Source organism: Carica papaya, chromosome 4 (assembly GCF_054855325.1).
Source record: "Carica papaya isolate Zhongbai chromosome 4, ASM5485532v1, whole genome shotgun sequence".
NCBI classification, from domain to species: Eukaryota; Viridiplantae; Streptophyta; class Magnoliopsida; order Brassicales; family Caricaceae; genus Carica; species Carica papaya.
The window spans coordinates 29,680,828-29,703,445 of NC_142312.1; the positions used below are offsets into that span (position 1 = coordinate 29,680,828).

At 34.2% G+C, this 22,618-nt stretch overlaps 6 protein-coding genes across 9 annotated transcripts; 1 reads left to right on the forward strand and 5 right to left on the reverse strand.

Annotated features, from left to right (window-relative positions):
- Positions 1–295: 295 nt before the first annotated feature.
- Positions 296–3,974, reverse strand: LOC110820595 (DNA-directed RNA polymerases II and IV subunit 5A). The gene is made up of 5 exons (XM_088218857.1): positions 3,721–3,974; positions 2,953–3,161; positions 1,836–2,015; positions 1,074–1,187; positions 296–780 (listed from the first exon to the last, which is right to left on the reverse strand). Exons 2-5 carry the CDS (start codon positions 3,151–3,153, stop codon positions 655–657), a joined length of 621 nt encoding a protein of 206 aa, XP_088074983.1. The 5' UTR covers positions 3,154–3,161; positions 3,721–3,974; the 3' UTR covers positions 296–654.
- A 260-nt stretch (positions 3,975–4,234) lies between these two features.
- Positions 4,235–8,615, forward strand: LOC110820875 (S-adenosyl-L-methionine-dependent methyltransferases superfamily protein). Of its 2 annotated transcripts, XM_022050494.2 has the most exons (10): positions 4,254–4,431; positions 4,518–4,574; positions 4,791–4,891; positions 5,200–5,297; positions 5,568–5,637; positions 5,890–5,938; positions 6,664–6,752; positions 6,837–6,884; positions 8,039–8,098; positions 8,373–8,615. In XM_022050494.2, exons 3-10 carry the CDS (start codon positions 4,883–4,885, stop codon positions 8,466–8,468), a joined length of 519 nt encoding a protein of 172 aa, XP_021906186.1. In that variant the 5' UTR covers positions 4,254–4,431; positions 4,518–4,574; positions 4,791–4,882; the 3' UTR covers positions 8,469–8,615. The 2 variants fall into 2 exon arrangements, with proteins under 2 accessions (XP_021906185.1, XP_021906186.1); XM_022050493.2 differs by lacking the exon at positions 4,791–4,891 and having other exon boundaries at positions 4,235–4,431.
- A 106-nt stretch (positions 8,616–8,721) lies between these two features.
- On the reverse strand, positions 8,722–13,057 carry LOC110820789 (uncharacterized protein At5g08430-like). 3 transcript variants are annotated; one of them, XM_022050378.2, is made up of 7 exons: positions 12,974–13,057; positions 12,122–12,908; positions 11,332–11,432; positions 11,044–11,103; positions 9,935–9,985; positions 9,428–9,498; positions 8,722–9,200 (listed from the first exon to the last, which is right to left on the reverse strand). In XM_022050378.2, the coding sequence occupies exons 2-7, from the start codon at positions 12,828–12,830 to the stop codon at positions 9,002–9,004; spliced, it is 1,191 nt and encodes a 396-aa protein (XP_021906070.2). In that variant the 5' UTR covers positions 12,831–12,908; positions 12,974–13,057; the 3' UTR covers positions 8,722–9,001. The 3 variants fall into 3 exon arrangements, with proteins under 3 accessions (XP_021906070.2, XP_021906069.2, XP_021906071.2); XM_022050377.2 differs by having other exon boundaries at positions 12,122–13,046; XM_022050379.2 differs by lacking the exon at positions 11,044–11,103 and having other exon boundaries at positions 12,122–13,047.
- Positions 13,058–14,393: 1,336 nt separating this feature from the next.
- LOC110820782 (uncharacterized) lies at positions 14,394–14,967 on the reverse strand. Its single transcript, XM_022050369.2, has one exon. It carries the CDS (start codon positions 14,729–14,731, stop codon positions 14,441–14,443), a length of 291 nt encoding a protein of 96 aa, XP_021906061.1. The 5' UTR covers positions 14,732–14,967; the 3' UTR covers positions 14,394–14,440.
- A 938-nt stretch (positions 14,968–15,905) lies between these two features.
- LOC110820818 (uncharacterized) lies at positions 15,906–16,454 on the reverse strand. Its single transcript, XM_022050415.2, has one exon. The coding sequence runs from the start codon at positions 16,240–16,242 to the stop codon at positions 15,970–15,972; it is 273 nt and encodes a 90-aa protein (XP_021906107.1). The 5' UTR covers positions 16,243–16,454; the 3' UTR covers positions 15,906–15,969.
- A 1,258-nt stretch (positions 16,455–17,712) lies between these two features.
- Positions 17,713–19,113, reverse strand: LOC110820834 (uncharacterized). The gene has a single exon (XM_088218858.1). It carries the CDS (start codon positions 18,881–18,883, stop codon positions 18,611–18,613), a length of 273 nt encoding a protein of 90 aa, XP_088074984.1. The 5' UTR covers positions 18,884–19,113; the 3' UTR covers positions 17,713–18,610.
- Between the last annotated feature and the right edge of the window lie 3,505 nt (positions 19,114–22,618).

Sequence of the window (22,618 nt, forward strand, 5' to 3'; positions counted from 1 at the left end):
CTAATAAAATTTAACTTTAGCATGCAGAAAATCATCACATGGTCCATGCCCGGTTATAAATGATTTCATTAACCTAAATCTATCATTTCAAGTTCATCCATGATTCTAGTTGTGTGTGCTTGATTAACCTACATCTCCATTTGAAATCCATACACCAACAATTGTTGGTTGCAGGGTCCAGTTATTCGCTTTTGTTTGTCACACAGCTGAGTATATTCACTCATCCCGTTTAAGAACATTCTTCTTGAATTTCCAGGTCACATGTTTACAGTACTAGGGCATATGATAGCAAAAATCAGTTGAAAACACTGCCATACATTTTACCCAAATCATCAAAATAAATGGCTCTTAAAATATCACCATTTTTCATTTTGATCCAAATACAATATCAAATATGTATAGACTTCTGAGGGATCAGAAGAATACAAGCAGGCACCTGAAAGAGACCGCTTCAAACCACTCCAATACTCCAACATAGAAGAATGCAAGCAGGCACCTGAAAGAGACTGCTCTAAACTACGCCCATATTCCAACATAGTGTGGAAAAACTAGATTACCAGGGTGTTTTAAGCTTTGAGGTGATGTTTAATGTAAGCTTTGGCACAAATGCTAATTCATTTTATGTCTCATTGATCTGGAAAACTGATTTTGCCCTCATACAACATATCGGTAGGTAACATAACGGCCAGCAGTCTCACTAGGTCGGATTATCTTCACAACTTGTCCACGCTTCAATCCATAGTATCTTGCAATTGGATCAGTCACCTGAATACGAGGAAGCTGAACTCCAAAACCACCCATAAGAAAGAGAAAAGATTAAACATTTGAGGCCCATGGAATTTACAAAAAGAATGAACAGAAGATGCACAACAGTGAGAAACAAACTTTGAACAAGCTAATTTATCAAACTTTTTCAGAAATAATACCAGACCCAGTCATCTATTAGCATCAGTGTCTCCCTAAATTCTATATTAGTGAAACATAAACAGTATAATCCTATAAATGAAACCTAACAACGATCAAGGCTAACAGAGATCATTCAACATAACTTTTCAAGGTAGTCCGGGACTGACCTGTGTTTCCTTCACAGTATACCTTTCCAGCAAAGTCTTCTTCTCCTCATTTGTAAGCACCTGATGCTCAGGAACAAGAACATGTTCTTTGATGTTGACAAGCAGTTCAGCCTCCTGTACCAAAAGACTTTCATATTAACCACAAAAGAAGACCATGATAATGTCTTCCCCCCCCCCAAAAAAAAGAAATAGCAAACATCGCATAGTCTCGACAATTGTAAGACTCAGTGTATCAGAAAATTGTTACTCGTCAAGTTGGAATTTTACAGAGAAAGTAAAGAAAATAAATGCTGCCATCCACTATCCCTCAACAGTTTATTAAAAACTGAACTCTGAAAGACAGGCAGGATCTAATCAAGTCCTCTAGAAAATCAATCGGGCCCCTGCCCAGTTTTGTGTCCAGTTTTCTCAACCACCCACGTAACCTTCAATCCCCACTAGTTAAAGCGTCAGTCGCAAGAATAAACCTCATACATTAAAAAGGCCTATGCAGTTCTAGCATACAAGTACCACAAGGTATAAGCAGGAGTCTCAAATAAAATAAAATAAAATAAGAAAAAACAAAAAAAAAAGCTTTCTCCTTGGAAATATATTGTAGTGTCATTGCAGGCTGGAATATTACCATTAGATCACAGCTATCAAGCAATCCAACTTCCAAAAGTTATTGGTAATGATAGAGAAAGCGCATGCGATCAGACTAACAGACTAGAAGGTAAGAACAAGCTTCTGTACTTTTGATATCCTAAAAAAAATCTATTTCACCTGAAAAACCTCCAAGTGGAATTTTGATGATATCTCATTGATACAAGTCCTAGCAAAGGGAGTCAAGTTTTGCTGAACCACTAATATTGCTCTGAAAACATTCTCGGACTTCATGAGATTGGTATAGGTCTTCATTGTCTTAACACCAACCTTTTGTTCATCAGGGAAGAAAACATAAATCTGGAACGCAAGAGATAAAGAAGAATATGAAGAAAAAAATAGAAACATTCTGTGAAAATATACATACCCTAGAATAAATAAGAAACACCTGATCTAGCCCCAATATTTGACCTACATATGCTATTTCAAGGACAATTTGCAATTATATCAAAATGCTTAACATAAACACTTCAATGAAAATGATGCATGTATTTGTTGTAATTAATCCACATGCACAACCATTCTGAAAGAAAAGAAAAAAGACAAAGGGGGAAGACAAGCAAGAAGAGCTATTGAACTATAATGCCATCAACGTTGAGGTTGAATAAAATTCTAATTCCATCGAATATGAACGAGTACAAATGACAAAAATGATATAAACTTGAACAAAAATAGTAGTTTAATTCAAAGTAATTTCACATCCAAGTAAAATTGAATGTTTTTGTTATTTATTCCTTAATTGCTATGAAATTGGAGATAGAAGTGAAGTTGATTTAATATAAATTATAACTTTTAACTATCAAATAACTAACTTCTACGAATTAATGAGAATACAGTAAGTTTGAACAAAGGACAACCTAAGGTTATTACAAATTCTGTAATTCCATATGCAGAGTGATCCCCTCCATAAAAATCTTAATTGCATTCTTGTGTACTCCAATAACTGTTAAGCCATTCTAAGATAAAAGAATCAATGTATCTTTTCAGCATGGTATAATAATCCATGGCATCTAAAGTATGCGTGTGGTATAGTCTTGCTTATTCACCATAAATTTACTGCACTCACTACCCCATTTCACTATCTGGGACACACTTCCAACCCCAACATGATTCCCTACTTCTTTAAAGAAACACAAAACATAACTAAGGAATTTCTCTAAACCATGACCTACTAATGCTACTAAACTTCAAGGATGACCAAATCCTTTGGCTTTGTTACAAAGAGTTTGACCAGTACCTGATCAGAGCTATCACTTCTCTTTGCTTTATTAATCACAAGGTCCTCTCTCTTCATGTTTTCACCATACTTAGAGAGGAATTGTTGTTTGGACATATTCAGCTCTGTGTCCGTAACAAAATAACCCCGATCCTTCAACATTTGCATCACCGTCCTCCGGATTCTGTGAAGCCTTCTCACCTCCTCATCCGACAGAGTCATTTTGTTTACTGACAAAATTTCAAAAAGGCAGACGAATTCACAAACGCATACAAAAGAAAAGTAAGTTTAAGCCCCTCACAATGAACAACAAAAGTTCAATATTTCACTTAAAAGTTCAATATTTCACTTATGCAGATAATAAATAAAAGAGGAGACCTTTAAGAATCGACAAAAAGATTAGTGAAGAACAAAATTATTCACAGATGCTATAAAGTCGAGAAAGAATTGTGAGAATCAAACAGGCAGAAACACCAAGCAGAGAAACATAACAGCTGCGGTGGGATAATGCAACTAGGGTGGTTCAACGGTACAAAACCGCTCTCAAATTATTAGGTTATTTCTGAACGTAAGGCCGAAACAAACAAAGTAATGACACAACCGGAATGGTCTTTCCGGCCCTGTTCCTGGCCTTTTCCATCCCTAATTTTTTTTTTTTACTGTAATTTGTCGACCAAACATAAATTTTACGGAAAAAAACCCTACAAATATCATTATACAAACATGGCTTAACAACAGAAAGATTCTTTTAAAAAATCTAAAATATTCAACTAAAAAAATTCACTTTACAATATAGAGAAGAAGAGAGGCCCTGTTCTCGTGCGCGAGATTCAGCAAAATCACACAGAGAGAGCTGCCGGAGTTAGGAGAAGAAGAAGAGTAGTAGGTGCTGCCGGGTCGAAGCGTAGTTCGAGAGGGAGAGAAGCGCAGAAGCGTAGTTCGAGAGAAAGTTGAAGAATCAAGAGAGACGAACTGGGGCGGCGGGGGTGTCTGCTGAATTTTTCAACTGTGTAAAATAGCCGACGTGAGCAAATTTATTCTAATTCGATTCTAATAATCATCTCTTCGTAATTTTGTTTTATGGGTTATTTAATAATTTATTTTTATAATATATATATATACATAAATTTACTTAATAATTAATAAATAAAATTATTTAGTATTTATATACTTACATTATTTTTTCCTTTTTAAGATGCAAAAATTAGTCTATGCCAACACAACAACTACCTTATACCTTATCTTACTGTATATTCTGAATTTATTTTTTCCCTATTTCATTATTGTTAATTTTGCCTCCAAAAATGCACAAAACGCACCGTATTTGTTATTGTGAGAGCGTTCTAACAAGTAAACCCTCTTCCTTTCGCTCCACCTGATCCTCCCCTTACCTGTCCCCCACCTCTGTCTGAGAATTCTGGTTTGTCTCGCTGTAAAGAGATGAAGCTGAAGCAATTAGAAAGCCTTTTGGGTGATCTTCAACAGTTCACCAACCCTAAGGTCTCTTCTCTCTTTCTGTCGGGGTTTATTTATTTATTTTAGTTGTTGGATAATCAGTCTGGTTATGGTTTATTGTATGGTTGTAGGTGGAATTGGAGCAGTACCCAACTGGACCTCACATTGCTTCTCGCATGCTTTACATGGTATATATGCAGATCATTATATGTAATACCTTATATTTAGGTCTTTAATCTCCCAAATCAAATAATAAGACATTACAGGTTTATCCCCATCTTCGTCTTTGTTTGCTTCGATGTTCTTTTACTGATTTTGGTCTCCGTCCCACGAGAAAAATTTTAATTCCCTGTTGTTAGCGTTTTTCAGAAATGTGACTCAGGGGGTGTCATGTTGTTGAACAGGTGAAGGGTGGAGAATAAGGGTTGATTGTGACATTGTTAGTAGAAGTTCTTGCGACTTCACATATTTAGAAAACTAAGAGTTAGGAACTGATATGAAAATGGTAACGAGCACTTTTTTGGTATTTTACTCTTTTATGGTTATTTTGATGTTGAAATTTGATGATTTGATTTTCATGGGAATGCTGGCAATTGGCGCAGGAGCAGCACTTGCAGAGAATGAAATAAATTTTTCTTCATTTTAGTTATGTAGTTTTTCTTTTCCTGTTTCCCTTTAAGTTTCAGAAATTGTGCTACACGTTATTGAACTTGCAACCTGATATTCGCCAATCGTTTTGTTGGAGCACTAGGCCAAATTTATGATTTTTTTTTTTTGCTTTGAATAATTTCAAATCTTCTCCTGATTGACTAGGCAGAGAATTCGTTTGGGGATATTAGCAGCAAGGTAGTGGCTGATTTTGGTTGTGGATGTGGTTCATTAGGTGCTGCTGCTGCTCTTTTGGGAGCTGAGTAAGTAATATCTTTTCATTTTCTTTTGTTTTGACTCTTTTACATTCTTTTAGAATGTTAATTTATTTTGGGTTTCAAAGTGTTCTAAAGACAGTTTAGCAAATCTTCTTGTTTTCTTTGGTCTTAATTTTCAACTTGACCAAATTTGCAAATTCAACAGACTGCATATTCAACAAAGAATGGAGTTATCAATCTGTTTTCTTACTGCTTGTCAAGATCTGACCATATTTGCTTCAGTGGTTTCATCTTAACCTTTTAGTGTTTTGATAGGCAGGTTATTGGGTTTGACATTGATAGTGAATCTCTTGAGTTAGCATCATTAAATGCAGATGAACTTGAGGTACTGGCTTTTTCTTATATTGAGTGCTAATAATGTTGCAAATGTCTTGACTAGGATAAGTCTGTAATTTTTTTCCAATGAATGGAAGTCTAAGCCGCGGAAGGGGGAGAAGGGGGTGGGAATTCCGTTGGAAGGAAGCATATGATGTGAAATGCTTGTTGAATGTATTTTTTGATTAAATAATTACTAATTTGTGTGCATTAATGATGATCAACTAATGAATTTTTTCTTTGAAATCAACCAAATCTGCAGTTGGATATGAGCTTTGTTCAGTGTGACATCAAACACTTAGCTTTGAGAGGTAAAATCACGTCGCTCCTTTTCTGTGTATATATTATGCATACATGACTATGTCTCTCTTGGATAGCAGACCCTTCATTACAACAAACAGTTCTAGGAAAAAAAGAAAATGTGGACTTAGTTAGATGGTTGGCTTGTGTACTATTCTGACTTTCCTGAGATTATCCAATCATATTCAGCTGTCTTGGCAGTATCCAGTTAATAGTTACCACAAAAAGTCTTGGTTAGGTTAGAAACTTTAGAGTTAATTCTGGTCTGCACATTGTTTATTTAATTAACATCCTTAATCCAACAAATTTTTCCTCTCTGTGCTGCATGTCACTGTCTCACCGTCCTTAATGTCCTGGGACAACTTATCGCCTGTCTTTAATGTCCTGGGACAACTTATTTACAAAGGGACTTTTGTATTCTGTATATTTCTTCTTCTTAACGTGAAACAAATTACTGCTAGTACTTTTAGCTGTCAAACATTGTAGGTTTTTTTCTTGGAGATGTATCTGCATGGAAGCATTTGGCTAGAGGGTCAGAGATTTTGATAGAGGGATTCTTTCATTATGTTAGAACATCATTGATATGTGCTGCCCTGGACTACATGTGATTGTTAAAGTAAATTATGCTTTTAAGTTAATTTTTAACATTAAGAAATTTACGGAAATTTTTTACGGCTGTTTTCTTGCTGCAAGGCTCCTGAAATATATTATTTGACTCTCTTGATCTGTATCTTAGGTCAGATTGTTGATACTGTTATAATGAATCCTCCCTTTGGAACCCGAAAAAAGGGTGCTGACATGGAGTTTCTCTTTGTTGCATTGAAGGTAAAGTATCATAATTGATTTCTTTTGTGAAAGGGCATCTGAAAATTTTTTTTTGGATCTGATGTCTATTTATTGCTGTCTCAGGTTGCATCTGGAGCAGTTTACTCATTGCACAAGTCCTCAACAAGAGAAGTGAGTATCTCACTGAATGTTCCAGAATTGATGTAGGGACTTTTCACATCACTGTAATAGGTTCCTGTCTTTTGGTTTTAGTCTCATGTGGTACTCATGTTCCTCATCATGCTACCGTGCGCATTTAAAACGTTTTTCCATTATATAAGTTTTAACAACACTTGTTCTGCCCAGCATTTTGTAAACAATGTGCTTAAATTCTTTGTGCATTAGAAGCATACAGGAAAAACAGACATCTATGCCACATTCAAAGAAAGGGTGGAAGTCTGGAAGATGAGCCATCAAAATGATTAGATCATGCTTAGGTACATGGGTTTATTTCCCTAGCAGAATAGATAAATATTAGCAGTCAAGTTTTGCTACATGTAGTGCCTGTTGGGTTATTTGGAAGGAATGGAACATGAGAGTTTTTAAGGGCATAGAATTTAATTTTGATATGTTTTAAGACTTAAGGTTCTAGATCCTGGGCTTTTTGGTTAAGGCTTTATTTTCATATTTACGAAGATTTCAGGGATCTTATCTATGATTTCGGTACACTTGTGAACCTCTTGTATCAAGTTGCATCCTCTTGGTGTCTTTTAATACTAATCAATCTTTTACGTAAAGAAAACATTTTATGTTTATTTTTCTTCCCTTTTCGGATTAAATAACTCCATAGAGCAGATTTGAGAGTTTTAGCTCTTGTTGAATCACAGATTCTTACATGACTAAGTTTTGGGAAAACTAGGTTCACTTACATCTAAATCTCATTTAAGAATACATTATCCAGGAAAGTATATTGAATTTTGCACCATTAGCCTATGAAGGCCAACATTATGTTATAGAGTTCCGTCTGTATCATTCATTAAATCCAATGTAGGTGACCTGATTTTGTAACTTTATTTTAAATCCCTCGGCTGGATTTGTTTGTAGTTGAAGGTGAGTTTTGGTTTCTGAGAGTAAAAACAAAGAGGTGCTCAATATAACCAAGCTCATGTTCCGTTCCCATGCATTCGAAATCATATTGGTTTCCTGATTGATTGACATTTCATCTTTATGACCTTAATCATTTTCAAGTATGCGACTTAGCACTTTACCAAGTAAATTCACACTGTAATTGCTGTGCAGTGCTTTCAACTGATTATGATGTGTTCATCATTTTTTTAACCTTTCAGCATGTGAAAAGAACAGCCTTGAGGGAGTTCAATGCTAGCAGTGCTGAAGTTTTGTGCGAGGTAAATCCCAAATTAAGTTAAAAAAAAAAAAAGAGGTTTTCAGAGGTGGGTGATGACCAAAATGATTAGCTTAAGAGTTGATTTCACTAATATGAATGTGCAAATTATCTGTGACAGTTGATTTTACAAAAAAGAGTATATTAAGACTAATGCAATCATTAACGAAAAATGATTTTGAGATTGATCAAAGGATTGAACCAAACTTTAACTTGAGAAGTATTTTTATGTCCTTAAATGCCATTTCTCACCTAGGTTCTTTTTATTCCTTCTCCAGCTCCGGTTTGACATTCCACAGCTATACAAGTTTCACAAGAAAAGAGAGATGGATGTTGCTGTTGATCTCTGGCGATTTGTGCCCAAAAGGAATTAGGCCAAGGGTCATTTAGAGTTTACTTACTATGTTCTGGAACAAATTTTGAAAGTTGTATAAAGTTCATTTGTATATTTGTGCTTATTTCAATTGGAAAACTAAGATAAAATTCTACCTTAAAATGATAACATTTAAGTTTATATAGAATTTCATCACTATAGTTCTTTTTAAAATCCACGTATTCTCAAAGCATCTATGATATGATATTAAAGAAACGTTATAAATTTAAAACTTTTTAAAAATAAACTATAAATAATGAATAATAGCTCATGAGCAAACCCAGCTACATGAGCAATCTCGCTTGAGCGAAATAAATTTATGAATTTTCTGTCTGAGAATCTGCTTAGCCTTTTTTTCCAGCCTATCAATTTTCTATGTGAGAAAATAAATGATTCGTCATATAACCAACCAACCAACTAAATTAATGTTACATATCAGGAGAACACCCAGATGTAATCCCTAAGTTGATCCGCACGAAACTTTGTGAAGAAGAGATGAACAACCTGCTGAATATTGTCGGTCCATTTTCAGATTCACTGCAACCAGTCCAAAGGTCCCTGAGGTTTTGACGTAGGGGAACCATTATTCGCTTCCTGTAAATTATCCGAAGGTTCTGAAGGAGATGGTTCAAGCTCTAGATCATCAGCAACAACCTCTGGAATCTCATCCAACAGACGCGATTGTTCAGCTGGAGTCTCAAGTAACTGCTTTTTCTCCAGGTACTCATACAGCGTAAATAAGCTAAGGAAGTTAAGAATCAAATGATATCTAATCAGGTGGTTTAATTCTCACTATCTACAAGAAATTGAATTCCTCCACCACAAAAACTACACCAATTAGATACTAATTCCAGAAATATAAGCAGCTTTACCCTATCAGAAAAGTAATATAAAAAGTGCAGGACATGCTACAGAGTAGCAAATCATAAGCAGTCAAGTTACAGAACCAATGAAGGATATTCTTTGCGCCACCCCTTCTCGTTGGCTTGATCAATACGCCTTTGTAACAATGCACTTTCCGCTTCAAGCCACTGAAAAATCCCCCAAATGGGAAATAAACAGAAAGAAAGCAGAACAACTCAATGCACAATTATATCCAGCAAATGATAAGCGTCCAGCCAAACAGGAGACATGAGAACCAATATCTTGAATTTAGACTGATAATTTACAGCTCCCACATAACTTAAAATGTATTGCAAACAGCATAGAGTCATGGAAGAGCATTTAGCATGTGGTATTTTCATATCCTGAAATCCCCTTGATAATCTCTAACTTAAAACAACAGATAAATAATGGGCTTGATAAAAGAAATGCTTGCCACACGAAAAAAATTTCAATGTTAAAAATAGAAGAGGATTATTGGCCTCAACAGACAAACACATCAACTTACTGCATGTACAAAGATAGAAGAAGTAAAAGAAAATCACTTAATCTCTTCTGTGAACAAGCCAGTGTCGAAATACATACATGCTTCGTTACATCCTCATGCAAAATTCGAGCCTTTTCTTCCAGTTCCACCTACCAAAATGTTACACAAACACATCAATTCCTGGGAAAAAATGATAGAAAGAAACCAAATTAAAAACCATATATAGGAAAGTTTAGGAGGTGGGAGTGGAGAATGAGAGAACCATATAGAAAAAATAAATCCCCAGAAAACAGATGGTGGTACAATCAGATAATAAGATTTTAATTTAAGCCAACAACACAGATCTACTATTCATGTTCAGGTAAGATTTTAGAAGAAAAGAAAGATTGCTTCTAATCTGAAACACTGAAAACAGAGAAGTGAGTTCTTCCTAAAATACCAGCATTACACTATAGATTTTACTAAATACAAGATTATTAGCTATTTGGAAATTTATCAAACCAAAACTTGCATAGCACCCAAGGCATGTAAAGAATACAGTCTTTCTTCCATTTTGAGGCACTAGCAAAATAGCAATATTGTTTATATATATCAAGGATAACCTCAAAATTACTGTCTCAGCTGTGGATAGATGACACTATCTTCTGCAGACACTTACATTTCCAGGTTCCAGCTCAACTTAGCTATGCCTTATATAAATAAGATGACATTGCGACAAGAATCCCTCTCGTCCAATGTTCCTCCTCTTCAGGAATAAACTTCAAGATAGTTCCTTAATAACTTTAATAGTAAGTTTTTCCTAATTTTATTTTACTACATAAACCCTATCATCTTAGTTTGACCCTTCTCATATTTACTCTCGCATATAAGCCTCACATATTCACATCATTGCATCCTTACATCACAGTACCAGGATTTTAGAAACGAAATTACCAAACAGAGCCGACCAAGAAGCCACTTGGCTTTTTAATGCAAAGATGTTAACTAAGGATACAACAAACTGTTGTAAGTTGTCTCCTTAGTGCAACTGAGCTGTCTCTTCTTATCAATGAACCATGTCATTACCCATAAAACTACAAGGTTTGCCAACAAATAAAGAAGAAGGCCTTTAGTCAGCAGAAGGATTGGAACTAGTTTTTTTCTCTTTTTTTTCCCCCAAAGGAATAAGGGTCCTCATCCATTTAATTAATGAAAAGTTTGAACTTACAACAGTTGGCCTCTTGAGCAACTCATCCTTTACCCTTTGGTGCAGGTCCTTACATTCTTCCTGCAAACAAGAGAACGCATATATGCCATATGAAATGCACCACAATTTTCCATGCAACTGAGGTGATATGCATTTCTTGTATGCTTGTGAGATCCATATGATCTTTATAAATCTTTTGAACACATCACCAAAGATCGAAAGAAGACATCTCAATGAAATTTGATTGTCAAGTGATGGACAATCCTAAAAACTAATCAGGATGCAGAGATTGATGATTTAAAAAACAACCTCAGAGAAGTCATCATCTGAAAGCATAGAAATCCGAACGTCTCTTATAAAGTTTGAAACTTGAAGAAGAATATCATCAGTTCCGGAGGTTTTCTTAAGACCTGGAAAACACAAAATACTATCATCACAAGTATTTGAGAGAATGAGACATATGAGCAGCAAATGAGTATTAAAAAAACTCATGTAGGCAGAAAATCTTATATACTCTTGATCATGAAACATATAACTGTCATTATAAATAAAAACTAAAATTCTAAAAGTAGTGATTAATATTGAAATAATGGAAGTAACCGGATCAATCAGGTCATCAAACTTGTAAGAAAACTCATTACTTATGGTCCAAGACCATATATATTGACGGGTGAAACTTCAAGTTATTTGTTGAATAGAAAGACTGACCGAAAAGATCCCAGACATTTCCAAGCTTTACCCCACCAGAACTCATACTAAATCAAAATTTTGGACTGAAAGTGGCAGCAAATTGGACACCAAATAGAACCTTTCATAAAGGAAAACAAAACAAAAGCAATGAACATATTCATAAAAGACCTTACTTCTCATCAAAAGTATTACAACTACAGTCCAAGAGAAATATTCATAACATATTCATCTCCACAACATATAATTCTATATATTCATAAAACAAATCCATGTTAATCAGGCTGTGATGCACTATTATCAATGAAAATGGACAGACCATATTGAAAATCCTCAAGGAATAAATTTCAGAACTGAAATCTACAAAGACGTAAAAACTACATGGGATGCATGCTTACAGGGGCCAGTTTACCTTGGACTTGAACAAGCATGTGGCTGTTCTTCTGATAGTGGTCAAGTGGGTCAGACTTGATCCTCACAAAGCTTCCTACTAGCTTAGCTTCAAAGGTATCAGGTTCCTTGAGAAGTTTCTGAACTAAAGTCTTCTTCAGATAAACAAGCTTAATGTTCTCCGGAATTACAGAAGCAAAACAGCTCTTGGGAGAACCTTCTTCAATCTTCCTCTTTTGATAGCTCTTCTTCTCCGGTACCAAACTTTTCCGCTGCTGCTCCTCATCAGAACTGGAAAAAAAATCCGTATCCCATTCTTCTCTGTTCTCCGCATAGTGAGCCTCCAGCATGTCATATATTTGGATTCTGCTCAACGTTTTCTTCCCGAAAAGGGAATGCAGGCGCTCGTCGCAGACAACTCTCTTCTTCTTCTTCTTCGGATGCTGAAGGTTGTTCACCTGAATGTACTGTTCCAAAATCTCCGCGACGTCGTAGCGGGAGATCTGGGTGCTGGTATCTCGCCCAATTGATTCAAGAAATTCGATGAGCTGCTTTGAACCCCAGCCCTGAAACTCCAGCACCCTCTTCGTTCTAGCCCTTCGTTTCGACCCCACAGCAGGAGCGTATGAGAGATCACTGTAATCCTCCGCCCACAGCCATTCACGAGCTTCTTCTTCCTCTTCCTTGTCCTCCGCCCATAACCAATTTTGAGCTTCTTCTTTATTCCCCATCTTATCACAGAGCAATTGAATTCAACTCCGCAATTTCAAGCAGAAACAGACAATTACTGATAGCAAGTCTCTCCCATCCTGCTCGATTAAACCCATTAATTGAAGATTTTATCAGTTTTAGCTATAAAACGCAGAGTACGTACCAGGAGCAGCTTCAGTCACAATTTGAAAGTTCCACCAGCAAGACAGACCAAATGATTTTCTGTTAAATCTAATTAAACATAACGATTAAATAACGCAAATTTATGATCTGAAATTTATGTAAAAATGTTTTAAAGTGGGGCCCTTGAGTTTAGGTGTCTATCATACTTGCTCGAGTACAAAATAAACATCGTACTCTCTCTCTGGTACTTTTATTCTTTGCAATTACAAATTTATATAAAAAAACAATGCTTCAAACATTTTAGTAATTTTTTTATTTAAATAATTTTAAATTTTTGTATCAATTTGTTAAAAAAATAATTTCTTTATCTTTGTTGTCTTTTTTCATTTCAGATTTTTTTTTTTTTACGATAACAGTCTAACTTTCTTTAACCCCTTATTTAAATAATGATAAATAATAATTAATTAATATAGTATATATTTTACAGTCGTAGTAAAATTTTATTTATTTTAATTTTTTATATGATTAAATAGTATATAATTATTATATTTTTAATAAATTTTATAAATTACCTAATTAGTAGTATACGAAGAATAAATAATTATATTTTTCGTTATATAATTATAAAATAATTTTAATTTTCATTATACTTTCTTCAGATTTTTTCAAATATATTTTAATTTCTTATTTTTCAAAATAATTTTAAATTTAATATAATTATAGTTATTTATTTTTAATATATAAATAATAATTATTTATTTAAATATAAATTTAATTATATTTTTATATAATTTTATTTTTTATTATATATTTTTTATATATTTTTTAATATTATAAAATAGAATTAAATTAATAATTTAATTAAAAAATACAATTATATCATCTTCTCGACATATAATTGCTATACATTAAGGGAAGAGTTTGATTCCAGAATGAATAGACTATATATATATATATAAACTTATTATAGTTCAGTTTGATTCCATTATATCAATTACATGTGGTCTTCTAGTATCCTTAAATACAAGCCCCAGGTTAGCCCATAAGCTGAGCTACTTTGATCTTCAACTTGAGTAATTTATACTTCAATAAAATTGCAGACTCGGGAAAACATGATCCAGACATGAAAGAAGAACTCAAGACATGGTTGTCTTGATTTACAGAGAATGGTTACAAACACACCAGAGCATTAACCATGGATGCCAAGTTGACCTTCCTCAGCACTACCAGAAAGAAGAGCTCCAGAACTTGGTAGAGTTTGAAGATATCCCAATATTTTTTTTTTTTTATCTAAAGTACTGATTTTTTTCTTAGTTTTTGTGTATTTCTTTTATGATCTTGTTATATTGTTTGTGGGTTTCTGCATTTTGGGTTGAAGACGGGGTAAAACGATGTATTTATATTTGGGTCACTGATTTTCTATTCAAATATAATTACTTTCAAACGTAGAAAGAGGAATGTAATAAAAATAACGTGATTGATACTCAAAAATTAAGCTGCGTTTACATCAAAATCTAACAGTACTGGGACCCCAGCAACTCAAATGCATAACTTTCTCCATCGACGCCTCCGATCTGTTCTTCGCAGTCTGATTGCTGATCACATCAGACAAATTCTCCGACGAAGAAGAAGAAGAAGAAAACGTGGTTACCTGAGTAAACGACCTAACAACATTGTTCTTGGCGTGTTGATGCAGAGACCTAATCGTATAATTCCATCTACAAATCCCTTGATCCTTCAGCGCCTCCACCGCGCCGATGGTAGCGGCCACAGCCCAGGCTCTCATCGCACCGCTCATGATCTGATTTTTCGGTGAGTATTTTCTGTATCTTTTGGAATTTTTAAGCAGGAATTGAGGAGAATAAAAGAGAGATTTGAAGGGTTTTTGTGCTTTAATTTGGACTGTAGTTTGACGATGGTGGAGAAATCGGGAGTCTGGTTGTATATATATATATATATATAAGGAGGTGGGGAGGTGACAAGAAAAATGAAAAACCAGAGGCGGAATCGAAGCTTTTAAAACACCTACCACCTGTTTTGAGAAGGAGACAACCCCTGGTTTTTGGATTCTTTTGAGAAATAAATTAAATTAAATGTTTATTTTTATATTTATTTTACTTTTATTAATATGTTATTTTATTTCGATGCTTTTTTATCGTAAACCAGGTGCGCTATGCGCATTAGCGTGGGTGTTTTCGCATACACCGCGTCACGTGGTTAATTAGGACACCGAGGTGGTCTTTGGAAGCTGCTTTTTTTTTTAAAAAAATTATATTTTTAATTTTAAGTATAAAAAGATTAAATTTATAATCAGAAATGTAATTAAATTCATAATAAAAAAAATAATTTAAGATCATAATTATTTTTTTATATGGATAAATTTTATTATTTTATTAATTTAAAATAAATTTTACACATAAAATATGTGTATATTTTAATAAATGTATTAAGTTTCAGTATCCATTACCGATTTTTTTTAAACGAGTCTCGATAATTTTTTATGCACAATAAAATTTATATTAAATTTAAAAAATTAATTTATTTATTATCTTTATTATTTTTAGTCAGTAGCTTATAAATTTCTATCTTTTTTCTTAATTCTAATTATTTTACTTGCCAATTTACTTAATAAAAATCTTATTATTTCTTCCAAGGAAATGATTGTGAGGTTTTTTAAATAAAAAATGTAACTAATTAACTTGTATTTCTTAATTAAAAGTAATTAATTTACTTAAACTTGAGTCTAAAGCAAGTATTTCATTTCATCCAACCATTTGATTTAGAGGGAGACGTGCATAAACCTCATTAATCTTGGACTTCGAATCTATACGAATCATTATATGTACACATTTTTTTCAACTCTAAATTTAAACTGAAATTTTGAATCGTTCATCTTTGGACTTTCTTCATCTCAGCTCAACAAAAATTAGCTTTAGTAAGTATACTGTTTCAAGAAGAAAAGAGAGAGAGGATTCTGCGTAACCCATGTATGTATTTATATATTTAATCTATGTACAAAACTATGAAGGGAGAAGTTTAGTTGTTGGGTCCCCAGCAACTCAAATACATAACAGTTCTTAATGATTCCTCAGACTGTTTAGCCTTTTCATCTCTCAGCTTCTTACACACAGCAGAAGAAGATGGTGCAGAAAGCTTCTTGGCCTGAGAATAAGACGACCTCATATTACTCTTGGCGTGTTGTTGAACACATCTCATGGCGTAATTCCATCTGCAGAAGCCTTGATCTTTGAGTGCCTCCACTGCTCCGATGCTTGCAGCCGCAATCCAAGCTCCACTCGCAGAACTCATATTTTCTTGGAAAGTGATCGAGAAAGAAATGGAAAATTTGGAAATTGGAAGATGGGTAATCTGAAATTATGTTCTGGTTTTGGCTGAGTGAGGATTGATGTGTAAAATTTGTTTATATATAGAAAACCGGTGAAATGAAAGAGGAAGAGGACAGAGGGAGAAAACCAGAGGTGGATGATGATGGAAGCCTATTGTTTTTAGCTACTTGTAATATAAAACCAGCAAAAGTTGTACATACATATATATATATATATATATATTTAATGCGTATATATCTCGAGAAAGAGACAGTTCGGAGTCTAGTAGTGATTACAAAACCAGCAAAAGTTGTATATATTTATAATATAATATTTTATGCGTATATATTTGGAGAAAGAGACATTTTGGAATCTTGGTAGTGGTAGATTGGCATTGTTGTGCTAAAAATTGCAAGTTACTACATATATATTATTACATCCACTTGCCAATGTGTGAGCACAAGGTTTCAAATATATATATATATATATAATATTATTTTTTATGTATATACATAAATTTTTTCTTACTCTTGGAAGCTATAATATGGGAGTATTAAGCTTGACAATTAAGTTTCTAGAATACAATTTGTGTTCTAATAATAGTTGAAGTCTATAATTATACACTATAACCATCCAAAAGAATTTCATACAAATATTTACAACACCCACAAAAAAGAAGATGAAATTTCATTTGTTTTCTCTCAAATAGTAATTTTATATGTTCAAATTAAAATATATTCAAATATAACTTTAAAAGAAAATTAAAATTTTTTTGCTTGATTTTACAAATTAGTCTCTTCAAAAATAATTATAGTAAATGAAGTATAGGGAGGTATTTTAAAGATTTGTAGTAAGATTAAGTATTTTAATATAATGAAAATGAATTCAATTATATCAACAAATATAATTTTTAGGACTGACAAAATTTATAAGAAGTTACTACAAAGTCACTTTCTAATAAGTTTAACTTTTGTCTCTATTTTTTATTAGGGGCACGTTAGTGTTGACAAAAATATTTGTAGCCTCAAACTCGAACTTACTCGCTTAAATTGAAAAAAATGTAATTCATAATGGATCAGAATGAGTTAATTATATCTTTCTTTTGAAATAAAAGTATAAGGTATATGTTACTCACAAGTACTAAATGAATCGTAATGAGTCCAAATAATTTATATTTATATTTTTTTATAAAAAAAAAAAGTATAACGAATATATTACTAACAAGTAACAAAGAGATCGTAACGGGTCAAGGTGGTTTAAATTTATATTTTTTATTTTTAAAAATTGTAACGAAGCATAAAAAAATTCATAATACCTTAAGACGATTTAAATTTATATATATATATATATTTTTTTTGAAAAAAATGTAACTAAAAAGCATCAATGGAATGCAAAACCCATTTACAAAAAAAAAACTTATAATTCAATTAGCATATAAATTAGATCACTGAAATTCTCAATGAAAAATAAATGTTATTTCATTATCAACATACTAATGAACTACAAAACCATCTGTCTCTAATTCAGTCTGTACCTCTTCCACTCTTAAAAACTTTTCTATTCCTCTCGTTCCATACAACCCAAGAAATATTCAAAGGAATGAGCCCCAAGAACTTCTTCCAACCCGCAGTACCCTTCCATGCCCAAATTTCATTCTTAACAGTGACCGCCAACACCCAATTGTACCATAGGATCCTAAAGGCTAGAGACCATAAGCCATATGCAATATGACAGGAATGTGATCACAAGTCTCCGCCGCATCCTTTCATAGACAACACCAGTTCACCACAGTTTTTCCACGTCTTATTAGCTTATCTATAGTCAAAATACTTCTACGAGCAGCTTTCCAAGCGAAAAAGCAATTCTTGGCGGTGAATTTAGTCTCCACGTCTGTCTAGAAGAGAAATTTTCTTCACTACCCTCTTTGTTGTTTAGATGTTAGTAAAATGAACCTACAGTGAATTGACCGGGGGGCTTAGAGTCCGCAAAGGTTGATCTTGATGCTCATTGAGTGAAATTGCTATATCAAAAATATGTGGGAACCTCAGTCTCAATGTTTCATCATCAATCAAAATGCCTTTGGACTAAAAACACTAAACTGAGTATAACTTTGTTCATCTGGGTCCGGACCAAATTAGCTTTGCTGTGTCTGAAGCCGTCTATCTTTTTTCATCTCAGCTAAAAACAATTAGCTTTAGTAAGTAATCTACTTCAAGATCAGCAGGAGGTTACATGTTCCGTCGACCAAAACAAGAAAGAGGGAGAGAATACTGTATAACCCATGTAATTAATCATTGAAAAAATAGAATTTATATATATTTAATCTATGTACAAAACTATGAAGGGGAAGTTTAGTTGTTGGGTCCCCAGCAACTCAAATACATAACAGTTCTCAATGATTCCTCAGACTGTTTAGCCTTTTCATCTCTCAGCTTCTTACACAGAGCAGAAGAAGATGGTGCAGAAAGCTTCTTGGCCTGAGAATAAGACGACCTCATATTACTCTTGGCGTGTTGTTGAACACATCTCATGGCGTAATTCCATCTGCAGAAGCCTTGATCTTTGAGTCCCTCCACTGCTCCGATGCTTGCAGCCACAATCCAAGCTCTACTCGCAGAACTCATATTTTCTCAGAAAGTAATTGAGAATGAAATGGAAATTTGGAAATTGGAAGATGGGTACTCTGAAATTATGTTGGTTTTTGGATGAGTGAGAATTGATGTGTTGAAGTTGTTTATATATAGAAAACCGGTGAAATGAAAGACGGAAGAGGACGACAAAGGGAGAAAACCCAGAGGAGGTGGATGATGATGGAAGCCTATTGTTTTTAGCTACTTGTATTACAAAACCAGCAAAAGTTGTACATACATTTATATTTAATGCGTATATATCTCGAGAAAGAGACATTTCGGAGTCCGGTGGTGATTACAAAACCAGCAGAAGCTGTATATACATATATATATATATATATATTTAATGCGCATATATTTTGAGGAGGAGACATTTCGGAGTGTGGTTATGATGGAGTGGCATTATTATGCTAAAAAGTGAAGTTACTGTATATATTATTATGCTAATATGCGAGCACACGGTTTCAAATATATTAATAAACATATAGTTTTATGTATATGTATATGTATATGTATATGGGAGTTCTAAGCTTGACAACTTAGTTTCTAGAGTGTGTAAGTCTATAATTATACACTATAACCACCCAAAAGAATTTCATACAAATATTTACAACACCCACAAAAAAGAAGATGAAATTTCATTTGTTTTCTCCTAAAAATAGTAATTTTATATGTTCAAATTAAAATATATTCAGATATAACTCAAAAAGAAAATTAAAATTTTTTTTGCTTGATTTTACAAATTAGTCTCTTCAAAAAAAATTATAGTAAATGAAGTATAGAAAAAATATTTCAAAGACTTACAATAAGATTAAGTATTTTAATATAATGAAAATAAATTTAATTATATCAACAAATATAATTTTTAGAAGTAATAAAATTTATAAGAAGTTACCATAAGGCTATTTTCTAGTAAGTTTAAGTTTTGTCTCTATTCTTTATCAGGGGCACATTAGTGTTGGACAAAAAAATTTGTAACCTGTAAGTTCTTCTAAATTTATATTAGATTTTAATTAATTAATTAAAGTTGAAACGATACGGATCATAATAAGTCAGGATGACTTAAATTTATATTTTTTTAAAAAAAATAAAAAGTATAACGTTATGTATTATTTCCAAGTATTAAAGATGTCATAATAAGTTAAAGCGACTTAAATCTATATTTTTTTTAATTAATAAAACGGGTAACATATGTATTACTAACAAATACTGGGGAGATGCAAAATTTATTTACAAGATAATTTATGATTTAGTTAGAGTATCAATTAGATTACTGAAATTGTAATACCTAGGCTCGAAAATTAGTCCGGAATAATTTTTCTATTAGATTAGTTATCCAATAATTATATAAAAATAATTATTTAATTTATTTTATTTTTATTTAATTACATTTTTTAGAAAAAATAAATTTTGGACGATATTGAAAATAATTTTGAGAAAAATGATCGAAAATTTAAAATTTGAAGAGTATTTTTGAAAGAAAAATTAGAAACAGGAAGTCAAAGTATAAAAATAAAAAATTCAGCCACATGGCACAATCCAGTCAGCAGTCCCGACAAACCAAAGCATATCGCATGTCAAAACACGCTGACATCGACCCCGTATGGGAGGCAACGCGTGCAATCCACATGCCCAGCGATCCGATGTTCCAGGTTTGATCCCACGCACATGAACGACTCAGATGTGTTCCCTTCTTAGGTGTAATTAGGCGAATGAGATCAACCACGATAAACGACCCAGATTCGCCCATACAATCGGTCTAAACAGGCGAAGATCGGACGACTCTGCTTGCTCCACATCGACGCGAATGGACAGTCCAGATTAATGCAAGATTGGTATAAATACCTCGCGTTGCAGGAGAACCCAAACCCTAGCCACCAAGCCCCTGTCGGAGAAGAAGAATCAGTCGCTGGAGAGGAAAGTTGACCGTCAACCACCGCCGCACTAGAGCTACCGATGACCGCCAAAAAAGATAAAATTTCTCTCTACCCACTCATAATTCAATTTCGAGCCTCCCTATGGCCATATCACAGCAAGAGGGGCAACAGGTGGGCCAGAAACCGTGGGCAAAGCCCAATGGAGTTGCCGCGATCAAAATCCAAAAATTCCTCCGATGAGCCTTTTTCTGCTTTCCGTTTCACGCAATTTTTGGATGATTATATTCACCTTTTTTTTTATACATATTAGCTAAAGACGGAACCCCAGCCGCAAAGGAGAATCGGCGGAGTTGCCACAACCAGAGACCTCCCATTCTCCCGCCGGTAGGTTCGGTATTTCATAATTTTTCAGCCAACCGAGGATCCTTAACGTATTTTTTCGTAGGAATACGTGAAAAATCGGCCAAAACCAGCCAGCTCGAGGCGAACCGCCACTATGGGCGGCGACACTGTGCTGGAACTCTAAAATTAGCTGGAGAGAGTTTTGAACACCGATTTTAGATTTTTGGAGTATTTTTAGGTATGTGACGAGTGTTTTGGATTTTATAGAAAAAATTTAAGAAATTCAGGACCCGTTAGGAGGTGTAATAGACAACGCAGCATCTCAAAACACCGATCCGGGTTAGGATCCTTCATCCTATTCTCTGTTACAGTAAATTGAGGCTTAACGATGTATAATTTTGTGTTTTGTGAAAAAATTAAAAAATCCTAAAAATAATTATATGTCACTAGTGTAGCCGAAACTGGTTAGTTCACGATTGTCCTGATTTCTTATTTATTTTTCTGTACTACTCCACTTGCTTTGTAATACCCTAAATTAAAATTTTAGTAATTTAAGATTTATTTTTAAATATAATTTCTTAATTTTTTAATTTTTAATTTTAATTTAGAATAAAAAAAGGAAGTAAAATTGATGGAGGATGAAATTGAAATTTTTTTGGAAAAAATGGATACAAATTTGAGTTCTATGAGTATTTTTGAAAGAAAAATCAAAAACCAGAGGTCAAAACGTAATTTAAGAAAAAATTACCACATAGGATGCCCGGTCAACAATCCCGACGAACCAGGATGCGCCACGTGGCAACGGGCGCTGATGCGATGCCACTCGAAGAGCCACACGAGCGATCCACGTACCCACGATCGAACGGCCAGGTCTGTTCCCACGAGCACGGACGGCCTGGATGCGCTCCCTCCCAAACGCGATCGAACAACCAGATACAAATACGATCGGACAGTACATATTAGATCGCGATGGACGGTCCAGATTCACTCCCTATTTAATCGCGATCGGACGATCCAGATCAAACGCGATGAATGACCCAAATCAAAAGCGGACGGATATAAATAACTTCCATTCGCACCAAATCCTAACTCTAGCCCCAAGAACCCCTTGCCAGAGAAGAAGACCTGGCCACCGGGAAGGAGACCGCTGCCACCCGCCGCCACACTAGAACCTTTTTCGACCGCCAAAAAACTTCCTACTTTGTTCGGAATTCAATTTTAAGCTCACTCATGGCTAAATCAGAGCAAAAAGGTCGACCAATTGGCTGAAAAATGCTGACAAAACCCAGCAGCGCCGTTGCGGGAAATTTCACAAAACACCTCCGATGAGGCCCTTCTCGATTCCCATTATGTATAATTTTTCCACTATTGTGATCACCATGTCCTTCTCTACAGGTTGACCAGAGCAAAACACTCAACCGCAACGTGAGCCGGAGGAGCCACCGACCGGAGGGCCCTGCCACCGGTGAGTTTCAATTTTTTGTATTTTTTCGGTCAACCGATGCCCTTG

Bases quoted from the DNA above. Each gene is read 5' to 3' on its own strand.
- LOC110820875 (XM_022050493.2), top strand. From the start codon at position 4,372: ATGAAGCTGAAGCAATTAGAAAGCCTTTTGGGTGATCTTCAACAGTTC. The intron at 4,575-5,199 runs GTATATATGCAG...CTGATTGACTAG, and splicing joins CTTCTCGCATGCTTTACATG to GCAGAGAATTCGTTTGGGGA. The intron at 5,298-5,567 runs GTAAGTAATATC...GTGTTTTGATAG, and splicing joins GCTGCTCTTTTGGGAGCTGA to GCAGGTTATTGGGTTTGACA.
- LOC110820789 (XM_022050378.2), bottom strand. From the start codon at position 12,830: ATGGGGAATAAAGAAGAAGCTCAAAATTGGTTATGGGCGGAGGACAAG. The intron at 11,433-12,121 runs GTAAACTGGCCC...TGTGTTTTCCAG, and splicing joins CATGCTTGTTCAAGTCCAAG to GTCTTAAGAAAACCTCCGGA. The intron at 9,201-9,427 runs ATATCCTTCATT...TAGCTTATTTAC, and splicing joins GAGAAGGGGTGGCGCAAAGA to GCTGTATGAGTACCTGGAGA.
- LOC110820782 (XM_022050369.2), bottom strand. From the start codon at position 14,731: ATGAGCGGTGCGATGAGAGCCTGGGCTGTGGCCGCTACCATCGGCGCG.
- LOC110820834 (XM_088218858.1), bottom strand. From the start codon at position 18,883: ATGAGTTCTGCGAGTAGAGCTTGGATTGTGGCTGCAAGCATCGGAGCA.
- LOC110820595 (XM_088218857.1), bottom strand. From the start codon at position 3,153: ATGACTCTGTCGGATGAGGAGGTGAGAAGGCTTCACAGAATCCGGAGG. The intron at 1,188-1,835 runs GTGAAATAGATT...CTTTTGGTACAG, and splicing joins TCCACTTGGAGGTTTTTCAG to GAGGCTGAACTGCTTGTCAA. The intron at 781-1,073 runs GTCAGTCCCGGA...TTTGGAGTTCAG, and splicing joins ATACTGTGAAGGAAACACAG to CTTCCTCGTATTCAGGTGAC.
- LOC110820818 (XM_022050415.2), bottom strand. From the start codon at position 16,242: ATGAGTTCTGCGAGTGGAGCTTGGATTGCGGCTGCAAGCATCGGAGCA.